At 41.2% G+C, this 16651-nt stretch overlaps 2 protein-coding genes across 2 annotated transcripts in view; both read left to right on the forward strand.

Moving 5' to 3' along the window:
* Positions 1–353: 353 nt before the first annotated feature.
* kbtbd13b (kelch repeat and BTB domain containing 13b) lies at positions 354–2700 on the forward strand. Its single transcript, XM_086302428.1, has one exon. It carries the CDS (start codon positions 405–407, stop codon positions 1845–1847), a length of 1443 nt encoding a protein of 480 aa, XP_086158554.1. The 5' UTR covers positions 354–404; the 3' UTR covers positions 1848–2700.
* Positions 2701–9126: 6426 nt separating this feature from the next.
* The window catches only part of LOC147325226 (peroxisomal succinyl-coenzyme A thioesterase-like), a 29825-nt gene continuing 22300 nt past the window's right edge, over positions 9127–16651 (forward strand). The window contains exons 1-8 of the mRNA XM_086299633.1: positions 9127–9351; positions 10030–10231; positions 11281–11380; positions 11457–11647; positions 11728–11897; positions 13201–13320; positions 13561–13643; positions 13760–13853. Coding sequence (XP_086155759.1) covers positions 10036–10231; positions 11281–11380; positions 11457–11647; positions 11728–11897; positions 13201–13320; positions 13561–13643; positions 13760–13853 — 954 coding nt within the window. The 5' untranslated portion in view covers positions 9127–9351; positions 10030–10035. The remainder of the gene's footprint in view (positions 9352–10029; positions 10232–11280; positions 11381–11456; positions 11648–11727; positions 11898–13200; positions 13321–13560; positions 13644–13759; positions 13854–16651) is intronic.

Here is a 16651-nt window from a genome sequence, read left to right on the forward strand (position 1 = left end):
TTGTACCATTGATTGTCCATGTTATGTGTAGACCATCAAGACCACTGTTGTTAAATACCATAAAGTAGCAATTTTAAGTTATAAAAGTATTGTACTAAAAAAAGATTTCTTAAGGCATATTTGTTTTATATCAAAAAGCAAATGTAAATTTGGGGCAAACTGATTTTTTGATTTTGTATCAGCAACAACCACTAACCCTGTATTCACCCCTTTCAGTCCTGTCCACTACATGAATGTGACCCCGATCATTTGTTCTCTGCTATATTTAGCTGCTTCTATTTTAAAGCCTGTGCAATAACTGATCCACTCTAAAGAGTGAGTCACTGCTCTTGTGCTCTACTCCAAGAGCTTTAACCTGTTGTGTAATTTTTACAGAGGATATTTGTTACTGCCAGCAAGTTATAATGTCAGTGTACAATGGAGAATCAGAGGACAGTGACCGCTTCAATGGTGCAGACTGTGAAAGGTATCTACCATGTGCTGGCTCTGGTCTCGTCTCGGCTAAACTAACTATTGTGGTTGGAGACAGACAGTTCTCTGAGGAGAAAATGTTACTGGTGCAGAGCTGCGACTATTTTCAAGCTCTGTATCGCTCCGGTATGAAGGAATGTCAGCAGGAAGAAATCCACCTCAAGTCTCTGCGAGCTCAAGGATTCCTTTTAGCTTTAGCAGTTTTACATGGAGAGAAGCCAATTCTGGATGAGGACGACATTGTGGAAGCCATTGAATGTGCAGCTTTCTTGCAGGTGCCCCCACTTACTAGGCATCTTATTGACCTTCTTGATGCAGAAAACTGTCTGCTGATGTATCACACCTCTGCAGTCTTTGGACTTATGGATCTGTACCATGCAGCAGCACTGTTCATTCGAGACATGTACACTGACCTTGAGGTAGAGGTCAAGAAAACCTTACCATTAGAGCTTATCTCTTATGTGGAGTCTTTGACCCCCCATGTTTTCATGGCTGTAGGAGCCCATGTGACCTGTGGTTTGGATGAAACTGTACATGCTGCCTCAAGGACCATCTGCTACCTCAATGAAACTGGCAATACTTGGAAAGTGTTAACAGATCTTCCACTAGAGGCCAGCACCTCAATGGCTGGAGTGACTGTTTTAGACAACAAACTGTTCATAATTGGTGGCATTCATGGCATCCATAAACAAGTTGTGGAATCTTGTTTTTGCTACAGTGTTGAAAGCAACAGCTGGAGCAGGATTCCCAGCCCAGCACAGCTGCGTTACAATCTTAGCCTTATGGGTCTCCATGGTCATTTATATGCCATCGGAGGGGAGTATGAGCGAACAGTAATGTCGTCTGTGGAAATATACAATGTAAAAAACAGAACGTGGACATTTGCTGCTAACCTACCTCGGCCGGCAGCAGGAGCAGCTTGCACCAAAACCATGAGCAGGATATTTGTGTGTTTATGGAGGCCAATGGAGACCACTGAGATCTACGAGTATGCATCTGGGGAAAATGAGTGGCATCTAGTTACCACACTGATCAGGCACCAAAGCTATGGTCACTGCATGGTGGGCCACAGGGACAACCTCTTCATCATAAGAAATGGCCCATCTGATGACTTCCTAAGATGCCTCATAGACTGTTATAATCTGAGCTTGGGCCAGTGGTCAACCCTGCCTGGACACTTCGCCAACAGTAAAGGTTCACTATTCACTGCTGTTGTAAGAGGGGACTGTGTGTTTACACTGAACAGAAGCATGACTCTAGAATACGTAGTGGAAGGTAAAACCTGGAAGCCTAGGCGGCAGATGAAGGGTTTCCCAAGAAGTGGATCTGTGTGGACATTTCTGCTTCAGCTGCCAAAAGCTCTCAGCCTGCAGTAGTGACACTGTCTGCTTTTTGGATTATCAGTATTATTTAAATTAAACTCAGATGGGGTTTTGTTAGTTTTTTGTTTATTACAGCAATATTACTATTTTTAATCCTGATGCATGCTCAATCATCCAGGTAAGTGAATAAAAAAGTTGACTGAACCAATAAAATGAACTCAGGTTTGCTCGGTAGTGATTTTATCTCTTTATAAAGTGCTACTGGTAAGAGTACATGTTTAGAAAATGGACATGTGAAACAAGCATAGTAAAAATGATAACATTTTATTATCAGCATTACCCACAACAACTGAACAAAATGTGTATGTTTTTGCAAAATTTCAAACACTTTGAATTTTATACAAGGTGCTCTTGCTACTCTGATTGCAGTTTAATTACTTCAGGTGCAGCTTTTCATTTTTTTTTCTTGTTCAGTGAGACAAATCTCTTCTATTTTGGCTCACTGAACAAATGCATTAAATTTAGGTTCAGTTTCTAAAGTTAAAATGTGGAGGGCGCACGACAGAAGATCTGCATTTGCTGTGGATTTCACAGTCCTTGCTCTTTGACTCAGCATTTTGTGTGCGTGTGTATGTGGGGGGTCCTTTTTAGTTCTTATTATTATTTTGTTTAATTTAATTCTTAGTTTGTCTGCTGTTTAGGTCTTCTCTATCATGTTTTCCTTTCTGGCTCTTTCTTGTTACTGTTGTATGGTGTTTTGAGCTTTGCATCATTTCTCTTGTAACATATTGCTTGGTTATACTCTCAGTTTAGTATTTAGGGTTCTGGTTATAATTTCCATGTGGCTTTTGTTAGTAAGAAAAAAAATGTGGTGCTTGAATGTGAAATATATAGTTTTTAATCCATAGCTAAGATTATTGATTCTATTTTTTTTATTCTTTCTAAATCCAGCCACACATTTTTCTCCTATTCATGTTAATGGGATAATGGTACATGTAAACTCTTATTTCCAAGTGAATGAAGCATCCCCAGGCAGCTCAGCAGACAGCAGCAGACTGTATAAAAGTATAACAAACTGGAAAAAGGACACAAAATACCTGACATGCTATTCATTTTCATAGTTTATTATTTATTATCAATGTATATGTTTAGAAAAACAGAATATAAATATGGAGTAAACCCAGTCACTTATCCAGGCCTGACACTGAACTAGGATGGACACCTGTCCAATAGACTGGCACTGGTAGAAGGCAATGTGCCTTCTACCAGTGCACAAGAGTCTTGGAACAAATGCAATGATTTAACAGAGAAAGTCCCATCAAATATATATGAGGCAATCCAGTCTAATGAAAAATGAGATAAATGATTCAGGCTATCTTCATAAGGGGGGAGACTGAAGGAAAACCTTGACCCTTGTTTTGATCCAGGCGGTCAATGTGGACATTGTGGAGGACTATAAATACCTTGTAGTACACATTGACAATAAACTGGACTGGGTTAAAAACACCACTGCACTCCACAGAAGGGCCAGAGTCGACTCTATTTTCTGATGCGGCTGAGGTCCTTCAACATCTTTTTGACAATGCTCAGGATTTTCTATGAGTCTGTTGTGGCCAATGCCATCCTCTATACTGCAGCGTGCTGGGGGAGCAGGTTGAGGATTGCAGATGCCAACAGACTAAATAAACTGATCCGCAAGGCCAGTAATGTTGTGGAGATGGAGCGAGACTCCCTTAGGATAGTGTCTGAGGGGCAGATGTTGTCAAAGATAAATGGAATGCTGGATAATACCACCCACCCACTCCATGACATGCTGGCTAGTCACAGGAGCACGTTCAGTGAGAGACTGAGATTTCCAAAAAGCACCACTGAACCACACAGGAAATCATTCCTGCCCATGGCCATCTCCCTGTACAACTCCTCTACCTAATGCGATGTAGACTGAAATAGTTACACCTTTTGCACAGTACCTTTGTACAGTAAAATAGCAAATGACAATGTTCACAGGTTAGAGGTACATGTCAATCATATATATTTCACCTCTGTGATATTCCCACCCGTCTAATATTCTTGATATTTATAATTGAGCGCTTTGTATATATTAGTGCTATTTCTTAAATGTGTTAACTCTGTAACATATTGTATTAATTAAGTAGTTTAGTCTATTACTGTTACTGTCTTGGAGCAACTGTAACCCACATAATTTCCTTAGGGATTAATAAAGTATTCTGATTTTGGATCTCAGGTACACAGCCTTATTTTGAGAAAGACTGAGAACAATAACGTGAGAGAGTAACAGAGCTGAGGTGGGAGAGAAACGACAATGTTAATTGTGTCAAATACAACCCTGGGACTGTTCCTAATACTATCTTCTTATAGATCTTCTGTAATGGTAAATGTGACCAGGAATAAGGGGAAGGCCAATGTCTGGTCTGCACACATGGGAGGACGCTCTATGTGACCCCCGTCAGCTTTAGTCTGGGACAGAAGCCAGGACCCAGCCTAGGTGATGGATGAACGTCTGTCTATAGACATTAATCTTGTCATGAGTGTTGGGGGCATGCTCTGTCTGCTCTGCGTCTCTGCAAACACACATGAACCAATCCTACTACACACTTTAAACAAACAAACAAGAAAAACAAAACCTAAACTACCAAAATAAAAAATATTGATTGTCTTCTTTACTTTAGTATTTCTATTTTATACTCCAGCTGATCTTTGAGGTCAAATACAACAGCTTATTTACTTTTTTATGCAGGTAACAGCAGTTTTTAACCAACTTATGAATTGATTCATTTGATGGAAAGAGAACCATAGTGCTCAGAGAATATTAACTAAACCTAAGCTTAAGAATGTACCTACCATGTTAAAACTACAATGTCCAGAAGATGGACGACAAAAGGAGCATGTTCTTTCATGCCAATTTGTTGTTGATTTGTTTCATGCAAGTTATAATATATTTTAAAATATTAAGTAAAATGTAACATATAGTCAAAAAAAGAAGATAAATCTTAGTATTTATCGTGGTGGATGAGTGGAAGCCAAGAATAAAATAAATAATGATCGATCACACTAGATCTGACCTAATACGCCTACCTATATCTTCACTTAGAGGTGGAAATAGCTGGGGAAACCCCTTAATATACAAGCTGCAGATCTCAAGTTTTTGGACACACACACTTAAGTGAAGGACAACGTCAACAAACCTAAACAAACAAAATGAAGTGTTTTGTTTTGGTAATAAGGCTACTGAAAACAAGTCACGTTTCCCAGCTAACACAGGGAAAGAGGCAGGGTAAAGCCTGGACAGGTTGCTGTTGCAGGACTAACACAGAAAGACCAACAACCATTTATGCCTATGGTACTTGGTGGTAGAACATGCAAACTGCACACCACAGAAAAGCCATGGCCAGATGGTGGAGTTGAACTCAGGACCACACCATCATGCTGCCCACGATTCCTTCTATGGATTGATTCAGTGCAATGGATTGAGAGTGCCTGGTCGAGATCCAACATTTGGTGCTGAAAACCAGGACAAGTTTTGACATGAGGAACCCATGACATGGGCACGTACTCTCTGGACTCTGTTCCTTTAAGATTCCACTATTCCAGTAAAACCCAAAGATGCTCCATTCCATTAAGATCTGTTGTCTGGGGAAGCACCTAAAATCCATTGACACTAATCGTCATGTTTTGGAAGCCAGACTGAGAAGATTTCACCTTGTTAAAATGATGCATTGTCATGCTAAAAGTATCTATAAGATCAAACACTATACCCATATCAGGATACACATTAGCATTATGACTCAGACATAGTTTAGAGTTCAGATCATCATGAACTGGCCATAAAGGGCCTGTGGAACACCAAGAAAACACTGTCCACAATCATTACACAACTAGCCTGTACTTTTGATATACGGCAGTTCTAGCCAGTCATTTAGTAACATGTTAAAAAATAATGGCAGTTAAAGCTTATGTAAGCTGGTAGAAATGAAATTAAATCAGTTGTTGTGATCAAAAATAAATGGTATGTTTTCCCAAAGCACTTCACTTACATTTCAGTCTTGTCTCACTTTTCAGAGAAAACAATCAGTCCCCATGATCACAGATGTTCCCTCCTTTGTGTCTTTTGGTTTTCAGACTCCCCACCCATCCCACCCATGTCAGCAGAATAACCTGTGACTCTGGTGAATATAAAATGTATGAGTTGCTGAGCTTTTCTGTCTGTCTGTCTTTAATTAGTCTGTGTTGTCAGGCATTGTGTGCATGTTTCTTTGGACAGAAAAGAGGCGTGGCTGAAGACATTTTTCACCATGTCAGTCTCTGCTGACCTTTGACCTCTTAACTCATCTCAATATGCTTGTTTTTCCTTACGTAGTTGTTACTATGATTAGCTCGATAGCATCCAAGAGAGTGTAGGTTGATAAACGGCTAAAAATAAAGGAAGATAAGACTAAGACAAACTCCTAATGAGATGATGGATGGTGTCCTATGAAAAGCAGAGGGCACCAGTTGTGGACCTGCCAATTCTTGTGTTCTGTGGTAAATCATGATTTACACTGTCCTGGGCAATGAGCACAGGGCCCACAAGAGGACGCCATGCCCTCAGGCCACACTCATGAAGTCCGTTTATAATTGGTCAGAGACATTCACACCAGTGGCCTCCTGGAGGTCCTTGCATAAAGGAACTGATATTGGTCTTGCTGTTGGGTTAAGGACCGTCAGGCACATTGAGATAGCTTTTGGGCAGGTAGTTAGACCATGTATACACACATATGTATATACATATACATATATACATATAAATGTTTGCATGTGTACCCTATCTCCTCTTTAAAAGGTGATCAATGTGAGCGAAAAAACTTTCCCCCCCTTTTTTTTTTTTTTTTTTTTTTTTTTGTTTCAAAATTAAAAATGCCAAAGATAACATGGTTCTACAGGCAAACTAGTATTTTTGGACCAACAAGGTGATTTCCAGAGAGCAAGTGGCTGAAAAATTGGAATATCTTGGAATGGTGTGTAGTGTGTTCTTTGAAAAAAAATAAAATAAGAAAAGCCTAACAAAATCTCAACAAGGAGAGGACAAATGATAGACTTGTAGTCAAGACCGCCTAAACTGAGACCAAGACAATACCAACACCAGAGGGTATCGAGACCAAGACCAAGACAGAGACAAAAAAAGTCTTTAATCTGCAGCCAGATGCTGCTTCGTCTACGGGTGTCAGGCATATTTATGTGTTTTTGCGATGCACTCGCACAGCCCTCCTCATCGCTGTCTACTGTCTCACTCACTTACTGAGAGGACAGACACACGCTCCACTTGACTGTCGCGTCTCTCACGCTCTGTTTTTCACATAATGATATTATCCTATATCCTCGCATGTGATTGGCCACAATACGGAAGGATTGGAGCATAGCTGAACCACTGTGTGAGAGCTGAGCAGCGAAAGGAAATTAAGTGAGGAGCTGGCTCTCGCTCAATGGGAGTCCACTATGATTCACTATAAAGCACTCTCTAAGCACGGCTCTTAGAGCTGATGCTTTTGTGCATGACACATTATCGAACGTGATGATGTGTGTCATGGATACTGTTGACTGACTCCAAATCTCCCGACCACTATGTCGATCTGAGAAAGCAAGACCTAGACAGCGAGACCAAGACCAACACCAAAGTCCGTCGAGACCAAGACAAGACCACATAAAAGTGGTCTCGAGACTAAGACCAGTCTCGAGACATCCAACTCTAACAAGTGAAGAAATGGCAGGCCTCCAAATGAGCATCAATATGTAGACTGGAAGTTAGGGGAGAGGTACAACAGTATATCTACAGCCAACTACATTAAAGGAAGTGGTTTGGGGATCTTTCAAAGCAGTCAGCTTCTTGAATGTACATCATTGGCTTCATTTTTCAGCATGACAATGGCTTCACTGTTTTTAAAGCAGCATGGGATCATCATGGCAGTAAAATAGCAAAAACACCTAAAGAAAAAGTTTGCAAATCCCTTCAAGAAGCCTTGAGAACAATTGATGAAAAACTTAAATTTCAAGCAAGCCTGCTCAAGATAATTTTGTGTGTGCGTGACTTTTAAGACAATTAGATTTGTACATGTTCTGTATTTGCCCCACACTGCATTAACCTTTATGTTTTTAGATGTTTCAGTAAATGACTACAGCAGTGTTTCCACTTTATAAAGGTTGACTATTAATATTTTAGTATAATTCTCTATTGATCACATGAAGCCCTGAATGATGACTATTTTTAAGTTTTCCCTTGGGTGCCCTAGATTATGAACGCTTACCACTGTCTGATAACGCCATCTTGTGTCCAGCGGCGTATACATGGTAGTGAGCACTAGTGATGATAAATTTGATTATTTTTACTGAATCGAGTTTTAATGAGTCACTCACCAAAGTGAATCGATATTTGAGTCATTTGATTCACTGAGTCAGTCGCCCAGAGAGTGCAAAAAATGTACATTTTCACTCAAACTCAATTTGTTTCTCTTTTCATGTAAATCCTACTGCTAAGATGAATGATTCTAAAAGAAAACCACTATTTTATAGAAACAAAAAAGAGCAAAAACATTTCTAAAATTAAGCAATTTCCTATCAAAATTGCTTAATAAACATTTTATTTTATTTTAATATATTTTTTATTTTTTATTTTATTAGTATTTTCGTTAAATGTGTTAAATATATATTTTCTCATCTAAATGTCCACTGAGCTGTGAGCCAGGGGGCGGTAATGCGCCTTAACATTGGTTGACAACCAAGAAAAAGAAGAAGCTGTGAGCCAGGAGGGAGGGGGTGAGTGAGTGAGTGATTCGTTCGCTTTATGATTCAGCACAGGAGGGAGAGGGTGAGCGAGTCCTGAGTGATTCGCTTACGCTTACGATTCAGCACAGGAGGGAGGGCGTTAGTGAGTCCTGAGTGATTCGTTCGCTCTATGATTCAGCACAGGAGGGAGGGAGGGAGTAGCTCAAAGTGCTGTTAGCATCTTAGCAGAGCGATGCTACTGTGAACCGAGGAGCTATTTTCTTGATGTGAGCTTCTACTCAGGGTTTTTTCTTCCAGTTCAGAGCAGAAATTTTTTTGTTACGATACTGGATGTTGTCTTTTTCTCCACAATTTTAATTATAAGCTAGATACATTTCTGCTAACAGCAACAGGGATAAGTCAGTGAGTCAGTTGGGCTTGTGAATCATGATTCATGAATCATGATTCGTGAATCATGATTCATGAATCATGATTCGTGAATCATGATTCATGAGTCAGTAAAGTCATTCTCGAGTATTGAACGATTCGTTCATGATTCGCGCATCACTAGTGAGCACGTCTCTGTAGGAGGAGACTGTAGCTCCCTTTCACGCAGCTTGTGTGGAAGCTTTGAGTTCGCAGTTTTGTTGACTCAACTTTTAAAGCTAGATTCTTCGGTAAGTTTAAGACCCTTATAGGGAACTTGCAGACCAAAAATCGACGGAGAAGCAACAAACCCGAAGACACCAGCTCAAAGGTCTGCTGCTAACAGGAAGTTGTTCACGTTATTTAACAAATAAAGGTAAGAAATGTTCCACATTCGCTACAATGTTTATGCAGCTGTCATTGAGACTTAAATGTGTTTTTCCACTGATGTGCTAGACTACTATCAGGGTCTGTTATATCACTTACATTCAGGTCACTATATTTCATTTAGTATTATATTTTTTCCAATACATGTGTAATAAAATTAATATAGGTTCCAGACAGGTCGCCAGCAAAAACTAGTATTTTAATGACTTGCCCAAAAATTTCAAATGTTTTGGCATTTTAAGGTATACAGTGTAGATCAGTGGAGCACAGTAATGACACTGAATAATTGCAAAAAGGAAAAACAAAATGTAACAGTTGTTCTTGTTATTGACCACATTCTACAGTAGAGGTGTCAGTCATGTTAAAGGTCCAGTCCGTTTTTTGGAGGTGTGGTCTTAAACTTTTGATCAGCTGTAAAATAGCTGTTTTAGTTTAAATGTTGTTTTCAATAAATTGCATGCCCCAAAAATGTTTTCTTTCACTCCCATTTCTTCTTGTTTTCATGTTGAAACTTGTTCAGATCCAACCATGCAAAATGTGATTTTTTTTTTTGCCATTTTTCAAGTAGTCTTAAACTTTTGATCGGAACTGTATTTAATACAAATGCATATAATGCTTGAGTGATTCAATTCCAAATCCAAGTCAAGTAATATGTTTGTGTATTTAGTTCAGGATGGACAGGAAGCAGTATTGTGTGAAGCTGTCGGTTCAGCCATCCAGAGGCCTCATGGATGAGAAATTCATTGTCCTCGTCCAGAATGCCCTGCCTGGTTCCCAACTGACCATCCGTGCCCTGCACCAGTGTGAAGATGGACACAGCTGGGAAGCGTTTGGTCACTACACTGCTGATACCACAGGGACCATCAATGGTACATTGTTCAGTACTGAGACCTAGAAAACTAAGAGAAGAAAATGTAGAAAGATGTAGAAAGACATTATATATAATATATACAATAGGTGAATGTGCAGTAGTAGCATGTATGCAGCAAGCAGGTGAATTCTGTACATTAAGTGAATTAAATAAGAATAGACAATCTGACTATTTTACAAAATAGACAATATGAACATATTTAAAATTAAAGGAATTTGAAATGTACATTGTGCCGGTGGGTTTAGAGTATCTAGAAGAGAGTCCTGTCTCAGTCACTTATGGATGATGTGAGAGGGCAGGTGTGTGTGTGTGTGTGTGTGTGTTGGGGGGGAGAGGAAGCAAGAAGAATGAGTTGAGTAAAATTTGACTTATCTGACTGTTATGTTTCACATAATGTGCCTTACAATCCGGTGCGCCTTATTATCAGAAAAAAATGGTAGCCATGAAAGCTACCCCCAAATTTGGGATTATAGATGACAGAAATAACATAATGTAATGAGGTAATTAAAAAGTTAATTACATAACTGTCGTCAACAAAAGGTGCTTTATCTCTTGGCTATTACTGTCGCCCGGCAAAAGTTGCAGATGATATTGCTTGCAGCCGCTGCAATGCTTTCGACCAAGACAGGCGCAGATTGATGATACCATCAACATGCGCTATCGCGGTAGAGCGGTATAAAATGGTAAATGGTCTGTATTTGTATAGCGCTTTTACTAGTCCCCCCTAGGGACCCCAAAGCGCTTTACACACCCAGTCATCCATCCATTCACACACACATTCACACACTGGTGGAGGCAAGCTACAGTTGTAGCCACTGCTGCCCTGGGGCAGACTGACAGAAGAGGCTGCCATATCGCGCCATCGGCCCTTCTGGCCAACACCAGTAGGCGGTAGGTGAGGTGTCTTGCCCAAGGACACAACGACCGAGGTATAGTCAAAATCTCTACCGTTGGCCAAATTCATATCGCTTCTACCATATACCGTTTATACCGCCCACCCCTATGTGCACGTATCTAAAAGATTGTGTTTTATTTGACTTTTTTTAGTTTCAGAGGATCCCAGTATAGGTGGGACATATTCCGGAGTCGAACAGATGGGTCTACTGTGGAGCTTCAGACCAATTCCAGGCAGCAAATCTGGACTGAGGTAGTCTTTTTGTGGAGATGACACCAACGCAGAATCCAGTATTGGCACCATAGATAATTCTCCCATCTCTCCTCAGGATGCGAAAGAAGAACATCCAGACTCCCATGGAGGTCACAATTTCTGTTTACCAGGGTCACCAGACAGAGGGCTTCGCAGATCTGGTGCCACTCTCTGGTGTGGCGGTGGAGCGCTGGTATATGGCACCTGGTGTGCGTAGGATTCCAGTTACAGAAGGTGGACTCACCGCAGCCCTTTTTCTGCCCTCGGGTAAGTCCTGAAGAAGGTCCACAGTGAGATATCCTGTGGGTGTAAATTAAATCAGCACATGTTTGTTAACTTGTCTTAAGGTCCTGGACCTTTTCCTGGCCTGCTGGATCTATGGGGGGGTGGAGGGCAGTTGGTGGAGTACCGTGCAGCGCTCTTGGCCTCTCATGGATTCGCTAGTATGGCCATCGACTACCTGACCGCTAAAATCACCATGGAAACTGGAAAGATGGTGGACAACCAGTATTTTGAGGTACATCTAACAAAGTTAATGTTTTGGTTACAAGGAAACAACGTTTAAAAAAAAAAAAAGGAGATGGGTTCAGCTAGTCTCTTTCACCTCTGGGCTTCCACCTGAGTTATCCTTCTTTTTGACTCCAATGAAGACTGTAGTTTACAAAATCATATTGTCTTCAAAAAGACTTGAAACAAGCAATTAAGCCAAAAGCCAAACAAGAATGTTTACTGATGTCATAGACTGAAGGATTTCAGGTCCATTCCACAGACTTCCATACATGTCTTTTTGCAACCAGATGAATCACCATATGGATCATGGAAAACAAGGTATGTTTTAATACACTTAGACTTCTTGATACTGTTGCGTACATCAGTGAATAAAATCGGTTTTCATAGAGTCTGTGGTAAAAATGAAGTAGTCATGCATTTTGGATCTGATATTAAATGATCTTTAATGCCACTTTCCTCAAACAAAGTCTCTGCAATGTCTGATTACATGCATGCAACAGCATCCTGCCTCCAGCATTTCCTACCCAAGCACTATCTTTGTCCTTGGTTAAATTCTCTTAACCTTTCTGATGTATGAAAACAGCTCAGAAATCTCTGTATAATGTAAACCAGATGAAGTTAGAATGACAGCGAGACAGTTTACAGCCTGAAATACTTTGAATGCTACAAAGCTCTGGGCTTTTAGATGCACCATGATTCATGTCAGGTTGATTAAGACTGAATAAAACATTTGGGTGATGTCACGAGATGCCACAAAGAAATGGGACATCTGATCATCTCAAATCATGTATGCCTTAAAAGATCTTCAGTTTCTTTAATTTCAAATACTGAAATGCAAACTGCCCTTGAAGCTGCTGTCACTATGCTGTGTGTGTGTTTATAGGTAACTAGCCCCATGAAAAACTGTCTCAAAGTGTCATTCTCTTTCACACACGTCTTTAATCAGACCACAGAAACGAGAATGAAAAGTGTTGAAGTTGTTTTAGTTTAAAACGTTTAAAATCAATTAAAATTTGTTGTTCAGGTGTTATGGCATGCATGGTCCCTGCATGATTTTTAAAATATAGATGATATACCATGGACTATGGTTTCTGTCATTCTCAGTTTTAGTTTATATCTTTTGACTTTTGTACAAGATTTTGTGTTTTGCCTAGTAATTATGTTGGTACCTTTATGTTTTGAGGAATTGGGTTTGACACTTCCTGGCCCTAAAAATCCTCTTGAAGAATTTGTTTATCTAACCTCAAAGATCAAAATGAAAGTCCTGGTTTTGGTGTTACCTGTTGTCTGATATATTTTTCCACCTACAGACAGCCTACAGAGTCCTGCAGCAACATCCTCAGGTCTGCGGCAGCAAGATCGCCATGATAGGTCTTTCCTTTGGCACCAGTATCACCCTCAAGATGGCTGTTTACTCTGAAGTTATAAAAGTAAGACATATTTTTATAGTGACACTGGAGCTGGAAAATCAACATCAGTCTATTTTCAGCAACAATGCATGGTCAGGATGAAGAAATAGGTTGACCACTGGCTGTGTTTTTAAAGTCACTGATTTTGGCAAATTGCAACTTCATCATTTCTTAGAATATTCTTGTCTACCCATCTTATTCCTAATCAGGTCTTTTTGTCAGTTGATAACATCTGTGTATTTTATGTGTTTTTTTTTCCAGCTCAGTGCTGCAGTCTGTATCAGTGGGAGTCATGTGCAGCCAGTTGATGGATCTGTGGAAGAAATATTGAGATTCTTTCAGAAGTAAGTTTACGTGTTGTCAGTTACTTTTTAGTTAAAGCCAAATTGGAAATCTAATATATTGAAAGATGTTAGAATAATCCTTTTTAACTTTCCCTTTTAATTTTTTGTCCCATCAGAAATGGTGAAAAGACTCGCTTCAGTGAAAAGAACGAGGTGATCTGGCGAGATCTGCTGTTGCCCATCCCCACCGACCCTTCACTCAAAGTCAATGTGGGTACCACCAGCTAAAGCATATTTCTGTCTTAAAGCCCTTACACACGAGAGACAATAAATCCATGCTTATATTTTGTGCATTAAAAGTCACCTTTGGATTCATCTAATGTAGCCATTCACACCAACCCCGTAATTATTCCTGCTGCTGAGGTAGGATGCAGTAAGATAAACTCATCATCGCTTCACTTTATTTCTTTCACAACTAGGGCTGGGCCATATTATACCGTTCACGGTAATACCGGTACAATGTTAGGCAACGGTAAGAAAATGAAATACCGCGATAGAATATGGATAAAACGCGCATGCGCAGTGCCTTTGTTTTCATACGCACATGGCCGATTGTTGAGTGAAACGGATGAACCAGAATTGGTTTCTCTCTCAGCTCTCAGCGAAGGCGGTCGCACTTTCTCCTCTCCTCCTCACCCTTATCTTCCCTGCTTAGCCTCTATGTCCTTGTCCTGTCTTGCGTGCATTACTTTCCCTGGAACAGCCTCTCACTGTCGTTCTCTAAACCTAAAAGAGAATTATGGATTTGATCAACTGGTCCCTGAGTGCTATTGACACCCTTTTCTCAACGAGAAGTCGGGGCTCGGGAGAGCCTGAGTGCCCTGGAGGGACTTTCCCTGCCGGTTACACGATGGACGGGTGGCAGAACTGGAGGACCGTGTGCCTGGCGGGACTGTCGATCGAGGACGCTGAAGATATCTACCTATTCGGAACCATGATAACAGGGTTCATGCTGATCGGCGTTGGCCTAGCCCTGCTTTATCGGAGAAATAAGAGAGCGGAACCGGCTGTTCAAACCCCCACATGGCTGCCCGCTGGATTCGAAGCGCGGGGACGAGGTGCGACCTCTCACAACGAACGTAATATGGTCAACACCTTGGAGACGCTTACTGCTGCTGTGAAGGCTCAAAACAACACCATTGAGCGTATGAGGGGAAACATCAGAGAAAGGCCTGCTCAAAATGACACCCTTGAGCGACAGTTGGAAAACATCGCGGAACGGATCACTGCAGTTGTGAAGTCTCAGAATCAAAAGACTGACAACACCTTGGAACTGAAGTTTGATACCATCATGGGGAGGCTCGCAGCTCTTCAACGCGAAGTTGAGGGACCTGTCTCAGAGTGCTAAAATTCGAGCTGCTCACAAAACAGAAATTAACAATATTCAACATTCGGACACCACGGCGCCAGCTGCAGGCCCAAGGCTGGAGCCCACCAAAACAACTCCCTGATAACGACTGTGTGATGACTATTCTTCCCGTCCCATGAAGGCCACCTGGGTTGGCTGGCAGACTGTTTACTTAGCCTGATAGAGCGAAGGACACTGTCTCCGCTGAACTCTGGACACGCACACACATACACTTACACTGATAAGCACACACTCATCCCCCCTCCCTTCCAAACGCCTTCGATGCTTGTTTCCTGAAGGGGCAGCACGGCGGGTCTGTGTGCCGCGCTGGAATGGTAGCGCTGTGCAGGGTGGCTGCTGTGTTCGCTTCGGATTACTCCTCAACCCCCACCCACCCCTGTGGCTTGTCATGTCTTCACAATGTTGTGCTGTGGACATTTATGTGCTTCTTGTGCAGAGGAGTTTTTTTGTTTCCTGTTCTCATGCTGTCCTACCATGGAAGCATAGCATGAGTAGGGGTCTCTTTTTTTCCTCTTGTACTTTCCCCAGTGTAGTGTACATTTCAATGTTTTTTTCTGATTCTACCAATCTCTGACCTGTATCCCCATGTAATGTTTGTGCTATATGTGTAAGGTCGGGGGGGGGGGGTCCTATTTCACTGCAGGGCAACCTGCATGTGACGAATAAAGCTTTGATTGATTGATTGATTGATTGATTGATTGATTGGTTTGTAAAAATGGTGCAAGTTCAGTGATGTGGAACTGGTTTGGTGTTTGTCCATCAGATACACAACAAAGCACATTTTTTTTGTAGAACATGCAAGCGGGCCGTCGTTATTGCCGTATTTGTCGGACTAAGGTGCTCGTAAATCTGGGAGTAATCTGGATCCGAAACTCCGTCCCCTTCAGGTCCCAAAGTCAAACGAACACACAGCATCACTGAGAGTTAAAAACTGTCTAAATTCTTTCATCTTTAATAAAACGATCAGCATTGCTGCTTTACCAGGTGTAACTATGAAGTTGAACATCCAGGCATCCATGAAAACAGAATTTATTACATTTAACGGAGTTAGAAGTTAGCAGGAAGCTAGCGGAAGTTAGCTCGCTAGTTTCGCTAGTTACCTAAGCATGATATAGCATGTTCTGACTGAGAGATTTCTGAGAAAATTCAAACGTACTGCTTTGCTATCACTTCCAACATAAATAAAGACGGGAAACTAAACAGCAGTGACGTTTGTAGGGTTACTGAAGTTGGGCTAGCTGGTATATAATGATGTGCTACGTGATCGCTAGCGATACAGCTATGTTAGTGTGAGGGCGCATACATATAACTTGTGGAAAACTGTCAAGTAGGGCCTTTAGCGGCCTATCTGAATAAGCCAAGAGGAAGTGACATATTGAAGAGAGCCTGTGGGCGCGCGAAAAAAAAAAACAGGGAGGTGCGCTGTTGGGAGCGAGCGGGGTGTGCGGTACTGATCCCGCGCGTGCCATTACAGCGGAAGACACCAGGAAAGCCCCGCGGTCAGAACAAACCTGAACGAAAAGTAACCGGGAGGTTAGTGGGGCAACGGACGGGATCGCAGCGAGTTTATGTGGAGTTTCCCTCCGTGTGTGGAATCCGACTCAGGTTACAGCAGTTTTTTGTTTTTTTGTTTTTTTGT

Source organism: Aulonocara sp. 'chitande type north' Nkhata Bay, linkage group LG7 (assembly GCF_057382095.1).
Source record: "Aulonocara sp. 'chitande type north' Nkhata Bay isolate Kocher_YH1m ecotype deep benthic linkage group LG7, A_spYH_male_GT1.1, whole genome shotgun sequence".
NCBI lineage: Eukaryota > Metazoa > Chordata > Actinopteri > Cichliformes > Cichlidae > Aulonocara > Aulonocara sp. 'chitande type north' Nkhata Bay.

Bases quoted from the DNA above. Each gene is read 5' to 3' on its own strand.
- kbtbd13b (XM_086302428.1), top strand. From the start codon at position 405: ATGTCAGTGTACAATGGAGAATCAGAGGACAGTGACCGCTTCAATGGT.